Source organism: Arabidopsis lyrata, assembly GCF_000004255.2.
Source record: "Arabidopsis lyrata subsp. lyrata unplaced genomic scaffold ARALYscaffold_4, whole genome shotgun sequence".
In the NCBI taxonomy this organism is placed as follows: Eukaryota; Viridiplantae; Streptophyta; class Magnoliopsida; order Brassicales; family Brassicaceae; genus Arabidopsis; species Arabidopsis lyrata.
The window spans coordinates 6,460,247-6,475,746 of record NW_003302552.1 but is presented as its reverse complement, the minus strand read 5'-3'; the positions used below and the strand labels follow the sequence as shown (position 1 = coordinate 6,475,746).

General features: G+C 37.2%; 4 protein-coding genes across 4 annotated transcripts; 3 read left to right on the top strand and 1 right to left on the bottom strand.

Moving 5' to 3' along the window:
• The first annotated feature begins 474 nt into the window (after positions 1–474).
• Positions 475–2,785, top strand: LOC9316854 (serpin-ZX). Its single transcript, XM_021028985.1, has 3 exons — positions 475–687; positions 1,309–1,710; positions 2,042–2,785. The coding sequence occupies exons 1-3, from the start codon at positions 475–477 to the stop codon at positions 2,783–2,785; spliced, it is 1,359 nt and encodes a 452-aa protein (XP_020884644.1).
• A 2,106-nt stretch (positions 2,786–4,891) lies between these two features.
• LOC9315026 (1,2-dihydroxy-3-keto-5-methylthiopentene dioxygenase 1) lies at positions 4,892–6,369 on the top strand. Its single transcript, XM_002880740.2, has 7 exons — positions 4,892–4,998; positions 5,120–5,231; positions 5,303–5,397; positions 5,542–5,656; positions 5,737–5,861; positions 5,943–6,013; positions 6,096–6,369. Exons 1-7 carry the CDS (start codon positions 4,981–4,983, stop codon positions 6,157–6,159), a joined length of 600 nt encoding a protein of 199 aa, XP_002880786.1. The 5' UTR covers positions 4,892–4,980; the 3' UTR covers positions 6,160–6,369.
• A 919-nt stretch (positions 6,370–7,288) lies between these two features.
• On the top strand, positions 7,289–9,825 carry LOC110229450. Its single transcript, XM_021029676.1, has 5 exons — positions 7,289–7,426; positions 7,499–8,447; positions 8,524–9,069; positions 9,295–9,429; positions 9,507–9,825. Exons 2-5 carry the CDS (start codon positions 8,328–8,330, stop codon positions 9,732–9,734), a joined length of 1,029 nt encoding a protein of 342 aa, XP_020885335.1. The 5' UTR covers positions 7,289–7,426; positions 7,499–8,327; the 3' UTR covers positions 9,735–9,825.
• Positions 9,826–10,341: 516 nt separating this feature from the next.
• LOC110229241 lies at positions 10,342–11,336 on the bottom strand. Its single transcript, XM_021028984.1, has 2 exons — positions 11,022–11,336; positions 10,342–10,773 (listed from the first exon to the last, which is right to left on the bottom strand). The coding sequence occupies exons 1-2, from the start codon at positions 11,217–11,219 to the stop codon at positions 10,342–10,344; spliced, it is 630 nt and encodes a 209-aa protein (XP_020884643.1). The 5' UTR covers positions 11,220–11,336.
• Between the last annotated feature and the right edge of the window lie 4,164 nt (positions 11,337–15,500).

The following is a 15,500-nucleotide window of genomic DNA, read 5'->3' as shown; positions in this document are numbered from 1 at the left end:
TTTTGTAATCATAAGTAGTCATATAGGATAATAGTAGTCCATATTTAAATTATCTTACTGTTTATTGTTGTATATATGAATTGTTAAGATTGATCTTTTTTAATGATTATTAATATTCAATTTTTGATTAATATAGGTGTTATTTATATTGAATTTATATAAAATACATATAATTAATAAAATAATAGATTTTTCTGCATATTATGTGATTCAAATTTTTTAAAACGGACATATATTACTCAATCGATGAAGAAAAAGTGTGTGTACAATGTCCCACATTGCTTAAAAAATTGGGCAATGATTCAGAATCATATTATAAAAAGGACCAAAATGATTATGAATACAAAACGGGGTTATATGGTGGGACGGGTTTGGGTCGATATTTCAACATGATTCAGAATCATACTACAAAATGATTCAACACTCTTACCTTGTAACTGTGCATCCACATCTTTCCATCAGACGGAAAAAAAAATGAACTTCAAGGAATCAATAGAGAATCAAAATGACGGCGTCTTTGCACTCGCTAAGCACGTGATCGCCACCGCCGGAAAAGACTCTAACGTCGTCTTCTCCCCTGCGTCAATCAACGTTTCCCTTAGCTTCATCGCCGCTAACTCTTTTGACACCATCAAGGACCAGATTCTCGATTTTCTTCATGCTTCTTCCACAGACGAACTTAATGGGGTCGCATCGCAAATTTTATCCGTCATCCTCGCAATGATTCAAAATCATACTATAAAAAGGACCAAAATGATTCTGAATACAAAACAGCGTTATATGGTGGGACGGGTTTGGGTCGATATTTCAACATGATTCAGAATCATACTACAAAATGATTCAACACTCTTACCTTGTAACCGTGCATCCACATCTTTCCATCAGACGGGAAAAAAAAGGAACTTCAAGGAATCAATAGAGAATCAAAATGACGGCGTCTTTGCTCTCGCTAAGCACGTGATCGCCACCGCCGGAGAAGACTCTAACGTCGTCTTCTCCCCTGCGTCAATCAACGTTTCCCTTAGCTTCATCGCCGCTAACTCTTTTGACACCATCAAGGACCAGATTCTCGATCTTCTTCATGCTTCTTCCACAGATGAACTTAATGGGGTCGCATCGCAAATTTTATCCGTCATCCTCGCAATGATTCAAAATCATACTATAAAAAGGACCAAAATGATTCTGAATACAAAACAGCGTTATATGGTGGGACGGGTTTGGGTCGATATTTCAACATGATTCAGAATCATACTACAAAATGATTCAACACTCTTACCTTGTAACCGTGCATCCACATCTTTCCATCAGACGGGAAAAAAAGGGAACTTCAAAGAATCAATAGAGAATCAAAATGACGGCGTCTTTGCTCTCGCTAAGCACGTGATCGCCACCGCCGGAGAAGACTCTAACGTCGTCTTCTCCCCTGCGTCAATCAACGTTTCCCTTAGCTTCATCGCCGCTAACTCTTTTGACACCATCAAGGACCAGATTCTCGATCTTCTTCATGCTTCTTCCACAGACGAACTTAATGGGGTCGCATCGCAAATATTATCCGTCATCCTCGTCGACGGTAGTGAGAAAGGAGGCCTGGTGATCTCGGCCGCTAATGGCGTCTGGCTCGAAAAATCTCTCTCGGTCGAGCCTTCTTTCAAGGAACTTCTGAAGAATTTCTATAGCGTTGCTTTTAATTCAGTAGACTTTCGCACCAAGGTACTTGTTTAGGTTTTTCAAAAGGTTTTATTAATTACAAAAGTGTTCTTTAGATAAAGGTTCGGTTACATGGTTTGGCTGATTGATGACAAAGAAATAAAACAATTTTTTGTGGATTTTAGTGGGGAGAGAGAGCGATATACTAGAATAGTTAAAATACACCGGGTATAACATTAAAATGGTATTCTCTTACCTATGCGATAAGAGGTTATGTTATCCAGCAATGAGAATGGCTACAACAACATAGATGAATTAGAGATTATTTGTTAAGAAAAATGCATTAGAGAAATAACAACCCTTCTCTACTTGTTATTTTTTTGGTTTGTTTAAGGCTTCTCAGGTGAGCGAGGAGGTGAATTCATGTGTTGAAAAGCAGACAAATGGTCTCATTACTAAGATTCTTTCACCAACTCATGTTCCTTCTTTGACTGATGTCATATTTGCAAATGCGTTATACTTCAATGGAAGATGGCAAGACAAATTCGATGCATCGCTAACCAAAGAAGACTACTTTCACCGTCATGATGGATCCATGGTTCGTGTTTCATTCATGACCAATGAAGAGGACTTATGGATGTGGAGGATTTATGTTTTTGATGGCTTTAAACATCTTAAGCTCCATTACCAATCAGGAACAGATCGCGATGATCATAGGTATTTCTCCATGGAAATCTATCTTCCTGATGAAAAAGATGGATTGGCTGCTATGTTAGAGAGTTTAGATTCTGATCCTGGAATCTTAAGTGGCGATACGTCAGGCGACTGGTCGAGTATTGGTAAACTCAAGGTTCCAAAGTTTAGTTTCTCTACTGATTTTGAAGTCACGGAAGCTCTCAAAGGCTTGGGTTTGGAGTTGACAGCGCATAAGGTTTTCCATAAGTCTCGCGTAGAGGTGGACGAAGAGGGAACAACAGCAGTAGAAGCAACTGTTGTTGGAGGAGTCGGGGGATGTGGACCCGCTAAAAGTAAGCATGATTTTGTGGCTGATCATCCGTTTCTCTTCCTAGTCAAAGAAAACATGAGCGGACTTGTTGTGTTCCTTGGTCAAGTCCTTGATCCTTCCATCACTAATTGATATCCTAAAAGTTCTCCTTCTTTCTTTCTTTATTTACTGTCTCTTAAATTCTTGTGTATCGTGCATCTAAGGGGTTTGTCAAACGACCGCATTGAAATACACAAATTCAAGAATAGTTTAAATAAAAATCAAGTTGTTTTTGCATATTTTCAATCTGTCATGATTCTCTTTGTTTATGTCATTCTAGATTTTTTTAAATGAAATGTTACGATATCATTGTTATGAAAGAGGTTGTGGGTGTGGGGAAGATGAACCAAAACATAATGGAAAGAGAATAAACTCATGCTGGATTGGAGATCGCACGCGTTGCTCATTTTGGTTAGAAGTCTAGATTGATTTAGAGCCTTTCATGCATTGAATCAAATTTGAAATTCGATTAAGAAGTGTAAGACGAGAAAGTTGTTGAGATTGAATCCTTTGGTTGTCCCTTCAAAAGAGAAAACTACTATGAGTGACACGAAGAAGAAGAACAAAGAAACTACAGAGGAATCAAAGGTGTGTGCTTAAAGAAGAAGAAGAGACGAGTCGTCAAAGAGAAGAAGAAAGTTAAGACGTGTTGTGTTTTGTCGTGGACTAGTTACAAAGAAAGAAGAGTAATGGGGTGGAGTTAAAGCCCACTTAAGAGTTATGTTTCTGTGTTCCTTGGGAGTTGGGTCTAAGTGGTGTTAGTCCCAAATATGTGGTTATGTTATTTACGTAGTTTGACTAAGGAAGTTGTTGTGAACCTTAGTTAGACTATAGCACTTCAAGAGTTGTTATAGTCGTTTGAGTGGTTGCTTGTGTAAGTGAACCTAGTATGTAGAGGTCAGATGAGAGAGTAAGGTTAAGTGAGTAGCTAGTAGAAGAAATCTCTCTAAGTATGTAATGTGTAAAAGTGTAATGGTTATGCAAGTATGAATGTTTAAGAGAGAAAAGTCGTTTTATGGTTGAACAAAAGAGAGAAACATACAAACCTAAGATCTAATTTTGAACAAAAAAAAAAAGTTGTGCGATTGAAGCTGAAAATTGACTAGAAAATTATTATACGAAAGGGGAAGAAGTGTGAGCCGAGAAAGGTTTCCTAAAGTAAAAAGAATCACTCCATAGAGGCTGCAATTTCTAAGGGTTAGGTTAAAAAGATGTTGGAGTTTGTAAAGACCGCTCTTTGGTTCTAGAGAGTTGTTAAGAGAAATGGAATTAAGGAGAAGATAAATTACCCCGCCATATATATATAGCATCGCAGGTGACACCCTCCCAAGAACAGCAGCCACCACTCTTGTTCCTTGAGCTTAACCATGTATCAATTACCGGAAACTCATGTTTGAACACCAAAATGGCATCTCTCTGGTCATGGCGGCAATATTGAAGGGTAGGAGAAGCTAAAGTGTGTAGATATCTAAAGTAACAACCACCAGAAAAAAAAAAAAAAAAAAAAACCAATAAGATTGGCTTGGAATCATCATTACCCTTTATTTTCTTTCGAGTTTATGTGGTAATTAATATGTTATGCTGATTCAATCAGCCTGATTGGCTTCTACGGCTCTCATTATAAAAGACAAACAAGAAAACTCAGTTTTTTTTCTACTTTGGCAAGTCTTACGTCAACTCGTTGGATTCAGTTGATTATGAACTCTTCCAATGCTCTCTTTGACCATTGGTAACTTTTCAAATTTACCATAACATATCAAAGCTTTAGAAAGTATTTCACTCTTTTTGACTTTCCCTTCTTTTCACAGTTTCACTTCAAACATAAAAATATGGGAGTCCTAATTACTTCCAATTAAAATTCTTAGAAAACTTCAAGTGTTCCTAACTTTAGGTGCCATGAATTATTCATATTGCCCGGCGGTGGCACATGCATGTGCCAGGAGTGCAAGAGCACATGGTCCAAATATTATTTTAAAAATAGATGGAGTAGTATTAAACACCCCTCTTATTAAATAATGAGTATGCATCGTGTTTAACAAATGCAAATAGAGTAAATACAAGTCGCGAGACTTGGTGACGCCATCTCTTCTTCGTCAGCTCCTTGACACTTCGTGACGTCCTTGTCTTCTCGATAAAAGTGTCTGGGAATGGAAGAGTAGTTTTGTGTTTCTACAAACTTTTTGCACACAGAAAAAGGCCAGTGGTTTCCATTATTTATCTATATAAACGATACCATTCTTTCTTCTTTTTGGAAGACAAAGTTCAAAAAAAAAAAGAGAGGAATAACCATGGTTGAAGCCGTGAGGGTAATAGACACTCTTCCTTCTGATTTCGTCTATTTCCCATTTTGATGTGTTTTTGCTTAGCATCAGATTTGATGTTTTCTAGTTTCACATATTGTGTGTGTGTGTGTGTGTGTCTTTTTAGGATCAAAGAGAAGAAGCGATTCAAGCTTGGTATTTGGATGACAATGAAGAGGATCAGAAACTTCCTCACCACAAGGATCCTAAGGAGTTTGTATCTTTGGACAAACTTGCAGGTCTGTGTGTGTCATTGTTGCATGTCTTTTTTTCACGTACGGTAATAATTAATGTTATTTTTTTTGTTCAGAGCTTGGAGTACTTAGCTGGAGACTTGACGCTGATAACTATGAAACCGATGAGGAGTTGAAAAAGATCCGCGAATCTCGTGGTTACTCCTACATGGTTTGTTACCTTTATTTGATGGCTTTTTTATATCTTCCTTTCATCCTTTGTTTTTTTTTTTTTTTTAATAAAGACAGATCTTCGCTTGTCACTTGATTATTAGATGTTTACATTTGATTCTCAAACATTTATGTTTGGTTTCAGGACATTTGTGAGGTGTGTCCAAAAAAGCTTCCAAACTATGAAGCAACAGTAAAGATGTTTTTTGTAGAACATTTACACATTGATGAAGAGATTCGTTACTGCCTCGCAGGAAGTGGTCGGCACTTTTATTTGCTGTTTTACTTGAATAAATTCGATATAGTCCTCATGTTGTTTTTTTCTTGGAAAAAATTGAAGGATACTTTGATGTGAGGGATCTCAATGATGTTTGGATTAGAGTATGGGTAAAGAAGGGAGGTTTGATAGTCTTCCCTGCTGGAATATATCATCGCTTCACCGTGGACTCAGACAATTATATGAAGGTTCAATCTGAGCTTCTTCTAGTTATTAATTCATCATATATTTATTGGTTGCTTATAAAAATGGACTTTCTTATTGAATAGGCAATGCGGCTTTTCGTGGGTGGACCAGTGTGGACTGCTTACAATCGCCCACACGACCATCTTCCTGCAAGGTACTAGATCTGCAATTGTATATCCAAGCAAAGATGCGACAAAATTGTTTTATGTATATTAATTGAAACGGCTATTTTATAGGATAGCGTATATGGATAAATTCGTGAAGGTGATTAGGGACCGTACCATAGACGCTTCAGCGTAGAGGGATTCTCAGGCATCAGATTTCTATAAGCTAAACATATGTTTAGATGATGTTGTCTTTATGCTTTATTGTGTTTACCACTAAAACCGAAGACACTTTGGTTCGTGTGTCTTTGGCATTATTGTTGTGTTGTTGTAATGTTACCATCTTTATGTCTAAGATGTTCAGTAATATGTGGAAGGAAATGGAAATGTTCGTGTCGACAAAATACATGAAAACTCAAAAGTAAGACCATCTAACTCAACGTAGGATCTATAATAATACATGAAACCTTCGTGTGTAAAATCTTTTCCAATTCCCTTCCATTTTTTACTTTAAACCGGAGAAATAAACAAGATAATTGTTGAGAAATGCACTTTTTGGTGTTGTTCTTTTTGAAATGCCCCTTGAGTTGTCTATTTCAAAAATGAATTTCTTTATATATGAAAAGATTATAAAGGTCAATAAGGTTAATTTACAAGACATTTCTGAATTGTAAATACTACTCAGAGACTCAATCCAAATATTTACAAAGTCTTATATGGTATTTTCTAAGGTTTTACAAGATATTTATAAAGTTTTACACAAATATAAATGTAGTTTATATAAGTTTTTATAAGGTAATTATTACACATGTATTTAGGTAGATCTCATTTTTTAGAAGATTTTTGATAAAGTTTTAAGTACGGAGTTTTTAAAAAAGTGGTAATGAAAAAAAAGTATTTTTGAAATTCTCTTACTCCATATTTAACATTTTATTGATCATCCTTCGGTTTTGCTCCGTCAAATGTTATATCTTATTATTGGGTACTTAAACAAAATTATTTGTTAGTATTTTATACTTCAAAAAGTACGTTATTTTTTATATTATCAAAACTTGAACTACCCGAGACCCAAACCCATCTCTACACCATTTTTAATTGAGTTAATACTACAATAGGGCACTTTATTCAACTTATTTCCACAATGAGGCACTTTGAAAGTTGAGAGCACTTACAAAGTGTTATTTCTCCATTTTGCCCTCAGATCCGGTTCTGCTGCCGGTTTGCATTAATTGTCACTCAACCGTTTCTAATTTTTGAAATCAACTTCTTCTACACACTGCTTTACTGTAACCCTGCTACTGTAAAAAACCTAAAATATTTTTACATCGACATCTCTCTCCGGCGATAACAGGTCAACTGCGGCGTCATACTTTCCGGCCATCTCCGCCCACACCTCCCGACAAGATACGCCTACTCTGTCCACATCGCCTTTTCATTTCTATCAACCATCTAATTTATGGAAGGTATTGATTTAACCCAATTCTCCCGTTCTCTTGACTCAATTTAACTCTTAACACCTCTACAACTACTTGCAGCCTCGACTTCAGAGCAACCAACTTCTGAATGGGATTTAAATCTTCCCAATCGACTGTTTGCAACTGACAGATATCCGAAAGCAAGGCTTAATGTAAACTGTAAACCAGACATTCTTTCGTTATCAGGTCAATTTTTCATGGAACAGAGGAATGGAACACCATCCTGCAATCTTGCTTTGGTCCCCTGTTCGACTTGCCGATAAGTAGAAGCCCTAGTTCTTGCAAGTTGATACATTCTTTGCTATGTAGGCAGTTGATTACGAAGCAAAAGTATGAATTATGGACTGTCTTCGGTGGACAACCTCTGAGATTTTCCCTAATTGAATTTGGTGGTGTATCTGGTTTGCCTTGCGGTGAATTTCTCGATGATTACGATCCAGAATTTGAGCCAAGTTATGTTGAAGGGAAGGATTGTTACTGGAACAAGTTATTAGGGAAAGACAAGGACGCAACCTTAGGAGATGTATCTGACATGCTCGTCAAACCCAAAAAAAAATACTCTCCTGAACACAGACTTAAGCTTGCGTATCTCCTCATTGTTGATGGTGTCCTCATTTTTTCAAACCAAACTGGGAGGCCTACATTTAAATATGTAGAGATGTTGGAAGATATTGACAAGTTCCTTGCAATCCCTTGGGGTAGAGAGTCATTTATTAAGACAATTGCATCCATGAGACCCAGGAAACGTATTCTACCAGGAGGCACCGGGAAAAGATTTGTCTCAACAGATCCTGTCAAGAATTTCGCCAAACAACTTCAGCAGATCACATTCCGTCTGAAAGGTTTTCCGCTTGCCCTGTAACTCTTAGCTTTTCGTAACATTCCGGGCATGGTTGATTTGGTCACTGATGATTCCACCTCAATGACCATCAAACATTGGAAGAAAATCTCTCTGCCAAAACAATTGATTTCCCTTTCTCAAATTCACGCCCTGGAGCACCACCTGAAGGTATAATTTTTCAACATTGGTATCTATATCTTTGCATAATTTCTTAGTTACTCATTTTACCGTTCTGTTTGGTCAGGATAGAGTGGATCCTTTTATGAATCTTGGCGTAAATGTTGAAAAAAGTTGGGGGGACTGGGATGATGAGGTGAAAGACAAGAAAGTAGCTTATATGTATGAACTGATTCTCAGATCAAATAAATTCCTAAAATCTGATTGGCCAGGAGGTGATGACTCATTACCATTCATTTCTATCCCAAAAGAGAAGGTCGCAGTTGTTCATAAAAGGCACATTGTGGAGCGTAAAAAGGAACCAGGGGAGAAAAAGACTCATAAGCGACTACGAGTGAAGTCTCAGCCTCCAAAGGCAAAGCATCGCTATTCTACCCGTAGCCGGTCATCTCTACAGCTGTGTGATGATGATAAGTCATCATTATTGTTGGAACTCGAAAAAAAAGTGGGAGAGCTATCAAACCGTGTTTTAAAGCTTGAAAAAAGGAATAAGGCAATCATATTCAACCGCACAAGGAAACTATCTTCTAGATATGCATCTAGAACCAAGCGCAAGCATCCATTGAAAGTACATGTTCAATCCCTCACCCCTCCAGATGATTTGGGAAATCAGGTATTTCTCTATCCCTTCCTGAGTCAAACTCTGTCTCACTCACCTTACAGTAAACAATTTGGATTTTTTCAGAATGACCGTTACAGCAATGATTTTGAATCAGATCCTCAACTATCAAATAATGAATACATACATGAAGGCTTTCTTATGGAGGTTTATAGCTTCCCAGTCTCATAGATATTTATATAACTTTAATTTTAATCTATTTATTGGTCTAACTGCCAGGAAGACTGCGTTAGGAATGGCAATTCTACCTATGTTGTACCCCCATCAGATAATGATTCTCCTATGGCAAACAACAATGATGGTGTGTCAAATCCTTCCAACTTCGAACAAAGAAGGCCCGATTCTCATACGGAGGTATGAATGTGTCAGCCTATATGTTTGTTACTTACTCTATTATATCTATATCAGATTATTCATGTATTTGTTTACAGCCTCATTCCAACAACTATTTCAAATCGTCAGAGGTTCTACCTCAATCTCCAGTAGATATCTTAGTTGGTGATGGTGAGCAGCACACACTACAAGAAAACACTTCATCTGCGACTGTGAAATTAGTCGCTAAACGGTCGCAAAAGAGGGTTTTGCAACTGAATAACGACTATTTCCATTGGTCGCAAAAAAACGGTCGCAAAATTTCTGTGTATCACTATAGTCGCTAATTTGCGACTATTTGGCGACTATAAATTTAGAGTCGCAAATTACCGACTAAGATGTGACTGGTGAATATCGTTGCAAATGTGTGACCAAAGAGCAACGAACGGAAGTTAGTGACTCATTTACTACTGTAATAATCTTACATATTTGGATCAATTTGCGCCTTGTTTGCGACCGTTTACAGTTCTTGGGTCAAATACTTAGTCGCACTTTAGTCGCAAGCTGTGTATGTTTTAGTAACAGTGTAGTCGCAAAAGAGTTGCATATGGTGCAACTACTTTAGGACTTATTAATTATGGTGACAAATTAGTCCTAAATTAGTAACCATTTTGATACGAGATTTGGAGTTATTTGTAAATTTGTTTAGTCACAGTTTGGTCACATTTGTTAATTGTTCTAGTCACAAATTAGTCCGAAATTCTGAAACTTTTTGGTCACAAAATAGTTACATCTTATTTGTCCGAACCCTCTCCATTTCAAAAGCAAATGCATTCAAAAACCATCCGAATATTAATCCTAACCATTCAAAAACAATTCCAAGCCATTCAAAAACAATCCTAATCAAAGCATAACATAGATAAGTTCACATACACAGAGAAAAGGAAACTAAAATCAAGTTTCCTGATTTGAGGCGGTGGATAGAGGAGAGGTTGGTGTGGTTCCAGTGGTGTGTCCTGCTGGTTGGACTGCAGCTCCTGTGGTGGCTGGAAGGGTGGTTGTTGTAGTGGTGGGTGGTATGATCACTTCTGGTTCAAGGAGTGGAGAGGTTGACATAAAAGCTGCCAAGTCTGGATCTTTGTCTTTCATGAAAAGGATGAGCTTCTCCAAGCTTGCGATCCGAGCTTGAGACTTCCGGTGCTCCTCATCACGTCTTGCATTCTCAGCATCCTGATTAGAGATCTTGCGCCGCAACTGCTCTTGAAGCTCAACAACTGTCACTGTAGAAGAAGAGCTTGCGTAACTCTCCTTCCTTTTTCCCTTGTGTAGAGTCTCCACCAGTGATCCAAGGCCATAAGCGTTGCCTTGATCATCTATATGAGTACACTGCAAAAAAAAACAAACATTCAGTGAAATCAGACAAGGATCATAGACAAAATGAAAAAAAAAACAAACGAAATCCAGAATGTAGCAAAGAAGTCTGACAAAGACAATCCACAATGCAAATCAGACAAAGAAAAATAAGAATCATCATTGATATTAAAGTAACAATGCTCAGCAGACAAGACTATCATACTCCAAGTAAACAAATACAATCATATAATCCAAGCAAACTAAAGACAGAAATTACTTACCTTAAGGAAGATATCATTCATCTCATCAATGCTGAGTTCTCTAGGATGAATTGAATGTTCAGAGGAAATCTCTGAAGCATCCTGAACATCCTCTTCCAGTTCAGCCAATCTCTCTTCAACTGTCTTCTTATATGCCTCAGCCACTTGTTCAGACTTTTGATCAACAAAAGAGCCATCAGCTCTAGTATGCGTTCTCATAAACACTTCACCTAATGAAACTGGACGCCCCAACTCTTCCTCCTGAAATGAAAGACAAAAAGAATATCATGTGTAGAAATTATAGAAATTATGTAAAAGTAAAGTATTTGGAGCGATTGAAACAACTTACTATCTCTTGATGAACTTGAATAAATGATTTCTGACCGGCTAAGTATTTGTGCACTCCAAGTCCGCCACGATCAGAATTTCTGCATTGTGAAGCATTCTCACTCCTCTCTATAGCATCAGCGGTCTTCCAAAAGTTCTGCATCTCAGTCCAAAGTGTAAATCTAATCCAAGTTGGTTGTACACCTTTCGACCTCACTTGACTGACAATGCCTTTCATCCGTTTCTGCACTATAACCAAGAATCCTTGTTTAACAAGGGCAGTAACCCCAGTATCCCAATTAAACTCCCGCTACATAACACAAAACAGTAAGTTAGTAACATACTATATATACTACAATAAGAGAGAATGAAAGCTATATATATATATATATATATATATATATATATATATATATATGTCATTACCGCAAAAGTTCTGAAATATCTCTCTTGTATGTTGATTGGAGTAACCTTCCAGCTGTAGTAAGGCCCATCAAACTTCCTCCTAAATATTCTAGAAATTGCTCGAGACAGCACCCCCTTTTGCCGGTTAAACCTGTTACAACAAGAGGCTATTAGTCTATATAAAGCAGATTTTATATAGAGCAAACAACAAACAGAGAATGAGCATGAATGAAATGAAGATATAGCAAAGATTCAAAGAGCAAACACCAAACAGAGAATGAGCATGAATGAACTTAGTTCAGTTTCAAAGACTGAAGACCAATGCAAAAACAATTCGACTGTTGTAATTAGCTAAAACTCTGTCAAAATGGTACAAAAACAACAACTCATTGAATCAAAAACCTACAGCTGTTATATATTGCATATACATACTGTATTTGACAGCTAATATATGAAACAACACTCCTGAGACCAAGTCTCATACTGTATTTGACAACACTTCTGAGACTCAACGATTACAACAACAAACAATGATATGCAAGCTAATATATGCAAATGTCAAACCAATAATATGCAAATGTCCGACCAAAGCAATAACATGTATCTTTTTGAAACTTTTAGCAAATGATAGATCAAACCCTAGTCAAATGATAAATGTCAGACCAAAACTTTTAGCAATACCAAACATCACACATCAAACAAAACAAACAGAGGGACAAAAGTGTTAATACCAGAGTGTTTCAACGCCTCGGATTGGGTGTACAGACAATCGAGGAAGATGTTGTCGGCCTGGAAGAGCTAGCAAACGATCCAGCATATTTTGGTAGTCTTCCCCAGGATTAGGGTTTTCTTCGTCATCTTCTTGTCCTACATCATCGATCTCTTCCTCTACAAGGTCTTCGTTTTCAGGTAGCACTTGGTGATTCGCATCATGTTCCGGTAGAGGCTGGGTTTGAGGAGACGGTGGTTGATGCTACGGCTGAGGAGGAGGAGTCTGTCTATTGAGATGAGGAGTCTGCCTAGAGAGAGGAGGATTCTGTCTACTAGAATTAAGTGAAGGACGACTTAGTTGAGATTGGGTCGCAGACTGACTTGCCGAGGATGGGTTCGACGAGTGAGAAGATGTTCCGACTCCACTCGCAGTGACTGGTGGTCTGTGACCAACGAAGGTTCGGACTCCAGGTCGAGAGGCTACTGGTCTGCTGGTCTCGCCTCCTCCTGCAGCTTCTTGTGGTAGCGCCTGGCCACCTCCGGCGGCTACTCGTCTGGTGGTTGCGCCACCTCCGGCGGCTTCTTGTCTGCTGGTTTGGCCTTCTCCGGTGGCCACTCTTCTGGTGGTAGCGCCACCTCCGCGGCCTCGAGAGGATTTACCTTTAGGCGGCATAAGAAGATTTGAGATTTGAGATGTTGAGATTCGAGAGCTTTTAGAGAGGATTCGAGAGGATGGGAAGAGATTTGAGAGAGAATCGAGAAAAACAGAGAGAGATTTGTGTGAGAATCGATTGAGAGAGAGAGGGGACGATTGAGAGAGAAACCCTAAATCTATTTGGGGATTTTGGTGGAAATGAGGGTTCGTTTAAGTTTCACCTAATTAATTAAGAGTACCAGTCGCTCTTTAGTCGCAAAATGATACCAAAGTAAAAAAATTGGGGGGGAATCTAAACCGCCAAAACATTTAGCGAAAATCTTAGAAATTTCACATTTAGTACCTAAATAGTCGCAATAATGGTCGGCAAATAGTTGCAAAAATGGTCACAATATAGTCGCTTAATGGTAAACAGTTCCAACATAGTGGTAAATTCGCGACTAGATTGTGACTGTAATCTATAGTCACAACGCAAAAGGGGAGGTATACACATTTCAATCCAAAATGGTTATATATGTCACTCTATAACACTCATATTAGGGTTATATAGGACATATATTAGTTTAAGGTTACAAAACTTTGCAAAACTCAAGTAATTTCACATTCAGTACCAAAATAGTCGCAATTATGGTCGGAAAATAGTTGCAAACATTGTCGCAAAATAGTCGCAAACTTGCAAATCGTTCCAAAATGGTGGCAAATTTGCGACGGTTGTGTGACTGTGATCTATTAGTCACAAGGCAAAATTTTGAAATCTACACATTTCGATCCAAAATGGTGACATATATCACTCTATAACACTAATATTAGGATTATAGAGGACATATATTAGTTTAAGGTTACAAAACTTTGCAAAACTGAAGTAATGTAGAGTTTTTACTAAATCCCTAAACCTTACTCATATGAGTAATGTAATATCATAAAGAGATTTGTTTGTTTTTGATATTTTGTTTCTAAACTTCAGTATTTATGACTTTGGTTAAGATATTCTTGATGAGTAATATCAAATAAGTGTATAAATGTTTAACTTTATGTAAGCAAATTTAAAATGTGAAAAGTGAGAAAACAAAAATCGAGAGTTGGCAAATAGTCGAAGATGGGTCGCAATCTCAGGTGCTAGTCTCAAAACAGTCGCAAAATCTTCAGATGCTAGTCGCAAATGACCGACTAGTTAGCGACTTAAAGAAAAATGGTGGAGAATAAACGTTTCAATATACTTTTGTCGCAAATTGGTCGCCAAATTGCGACTGATTTGCGACCAAATTTAAAATGTCCGAAAAAAACTTGGGTCGATTCGAACGATTGTCGTATAAGTTCAATGGGAAGTATGTTACCAAATTGCCAGTATACTTAATCGGAATTTGGTCTAAACATTTATATATATAATCTTACTTAATCGAAAATGTTTTGATTTTTTTTTTAGTTTAAATCATCATACACATGTTACAATATCTTACAAAACACATCTTTAAACATTTATTAAACAAATAAAAATAACTTATTTTAAACTTCATTCATCTTCAAATTCTTCATCTTCATCTTCTGATGAGGACAAGTTACAAAGAAATTCGTCTTCTGGTTCAGCATCTTCGATATCAAAATCGATATGTTCATCCTGATGATTTCCGTCTACTAATGTGTCGACGATGACTTCTTCAAGTATGGTAGGAGTTGCATCATCAACTGTTTGTTGCAATATAACCAAGTCTCTATCGCTAAACTTCCCTTGGATGACATTCCGGGGATTCACTTTGCAAACTGTTAGCCACGATTTGCGAGGTCTTTTTGTGTACGGATATGAAAGATAGCACACTTGATCAGCTTGAGACCCTGAATTAATTATAAAAATACATAATTAGATATATATATATATATATATATATATTAAATAAATTAATTATATAGAAACACGTATAAGCAAATACAATTACCTAAAATAAATGGTTCGTATTTTCGGTATTTCTGAGATGGTTGCACGTCTAAAATACCTCCATTTCCAATACGAACTCCTTTGCCAACCGTTGGGTCATACCATTCACAGTAGAAAAGTGTGATCTTTAAGTTAACAAATCCTGGATACTGGAGCTCAATTATATTTTCCACGGTCCCAAAAAAATCATCTTCCTCGGCCACATCAGAATAATTTTGTCCTCGTACACATACCCCATAATTCATTGTTTTTTTGGTGCGACCGTGAGTTTTCGTGTGAAACATATACCCTCTTGTAAAATACATGGGCCACGACGTGACTTTGTTTTCTGGACCTTCGACTATATCATGAACCCATGGAGGAAAAGTTTCTTGACTTTTCATTGCAAGCACCTATATATATATATATATGTATATATATATATATATAAAAGTTTATTAAACATATCAAAAAATGATATTGAATTTGTATA

Bases quoted from the DNA above. Each gene is read 5' to 3' on its own strand.
- LOC9315026 (XM_002880740.2), top strand. The intron at 5,657-5,736 runs GTCGGCACTTTT...AAAAAATTGAAG, and splicing joins TTACTGCCTCGCAGGAAGTG to GATACTTTGATGTGAGGGAT. The intron at 5,862-5,942 runs GTTCAATCTGAG...CTTATTGAATAG, and splicing joins ACTCAGACAATTATATGAAG to GCAATGCGGCTTTTCGTGGG.
- LOC110229450 (XM_021029676.1), top strand. From the start codon at position 8,328: ATGGTTGATTTGGTCACTGATGATTCCACCTCAATGACCATCAAACAT. The intron at 8,448-8,523 runs GTATAATTTTTC...CTGTTTGGTCAG, and splicing joins CCCTGGAGCACCACCTGAAG to GATAGAGTGGATCCTTTTAT. The intron at 9,070-9,294 runs GTATTTCTCTAT...TCTAACTGCCAG, and splicing joins CAGATGATTTGGGAAATCAG to GAAGACTGCGTTAGGAATGG.
- LOC9316854 (XM_021028985.1), top strand. From the start codon at position 475: ATGAACTTCAAGGAATCAATAGAGAATCAAAATGACGGCGTCTTTGCA. The intron at 688-1,308 runs GTCGCATCGCAA...TCTTTCCATCAG, and splicing joins CCACAGACGAACTTAATGGG to ACGGGAAAAAAAGGGAACTT. The intron at 1,711-2,041 runs GTACTTGTTTAG...GGTTTGTTTAAG, and splicing joins CAGTAGACTTTCGCACCAAG to GCTTCTCAGGTGAGCGAGGA.
- LOC110229241 (XM_021028984.1), bottom strand. From the start codon at position 11,219: ATGAGAACGCATACTAGAGCTGATGGCTCTTTTGTTGATCAAAAGTCT. The intron at 10,774-11,021 runs GTAAGTAATTTC...TTTTTTTTGCAG, and splicing joins TGAATGATATCTTCCTTAAG to TGTACTCATATAGATGATCA.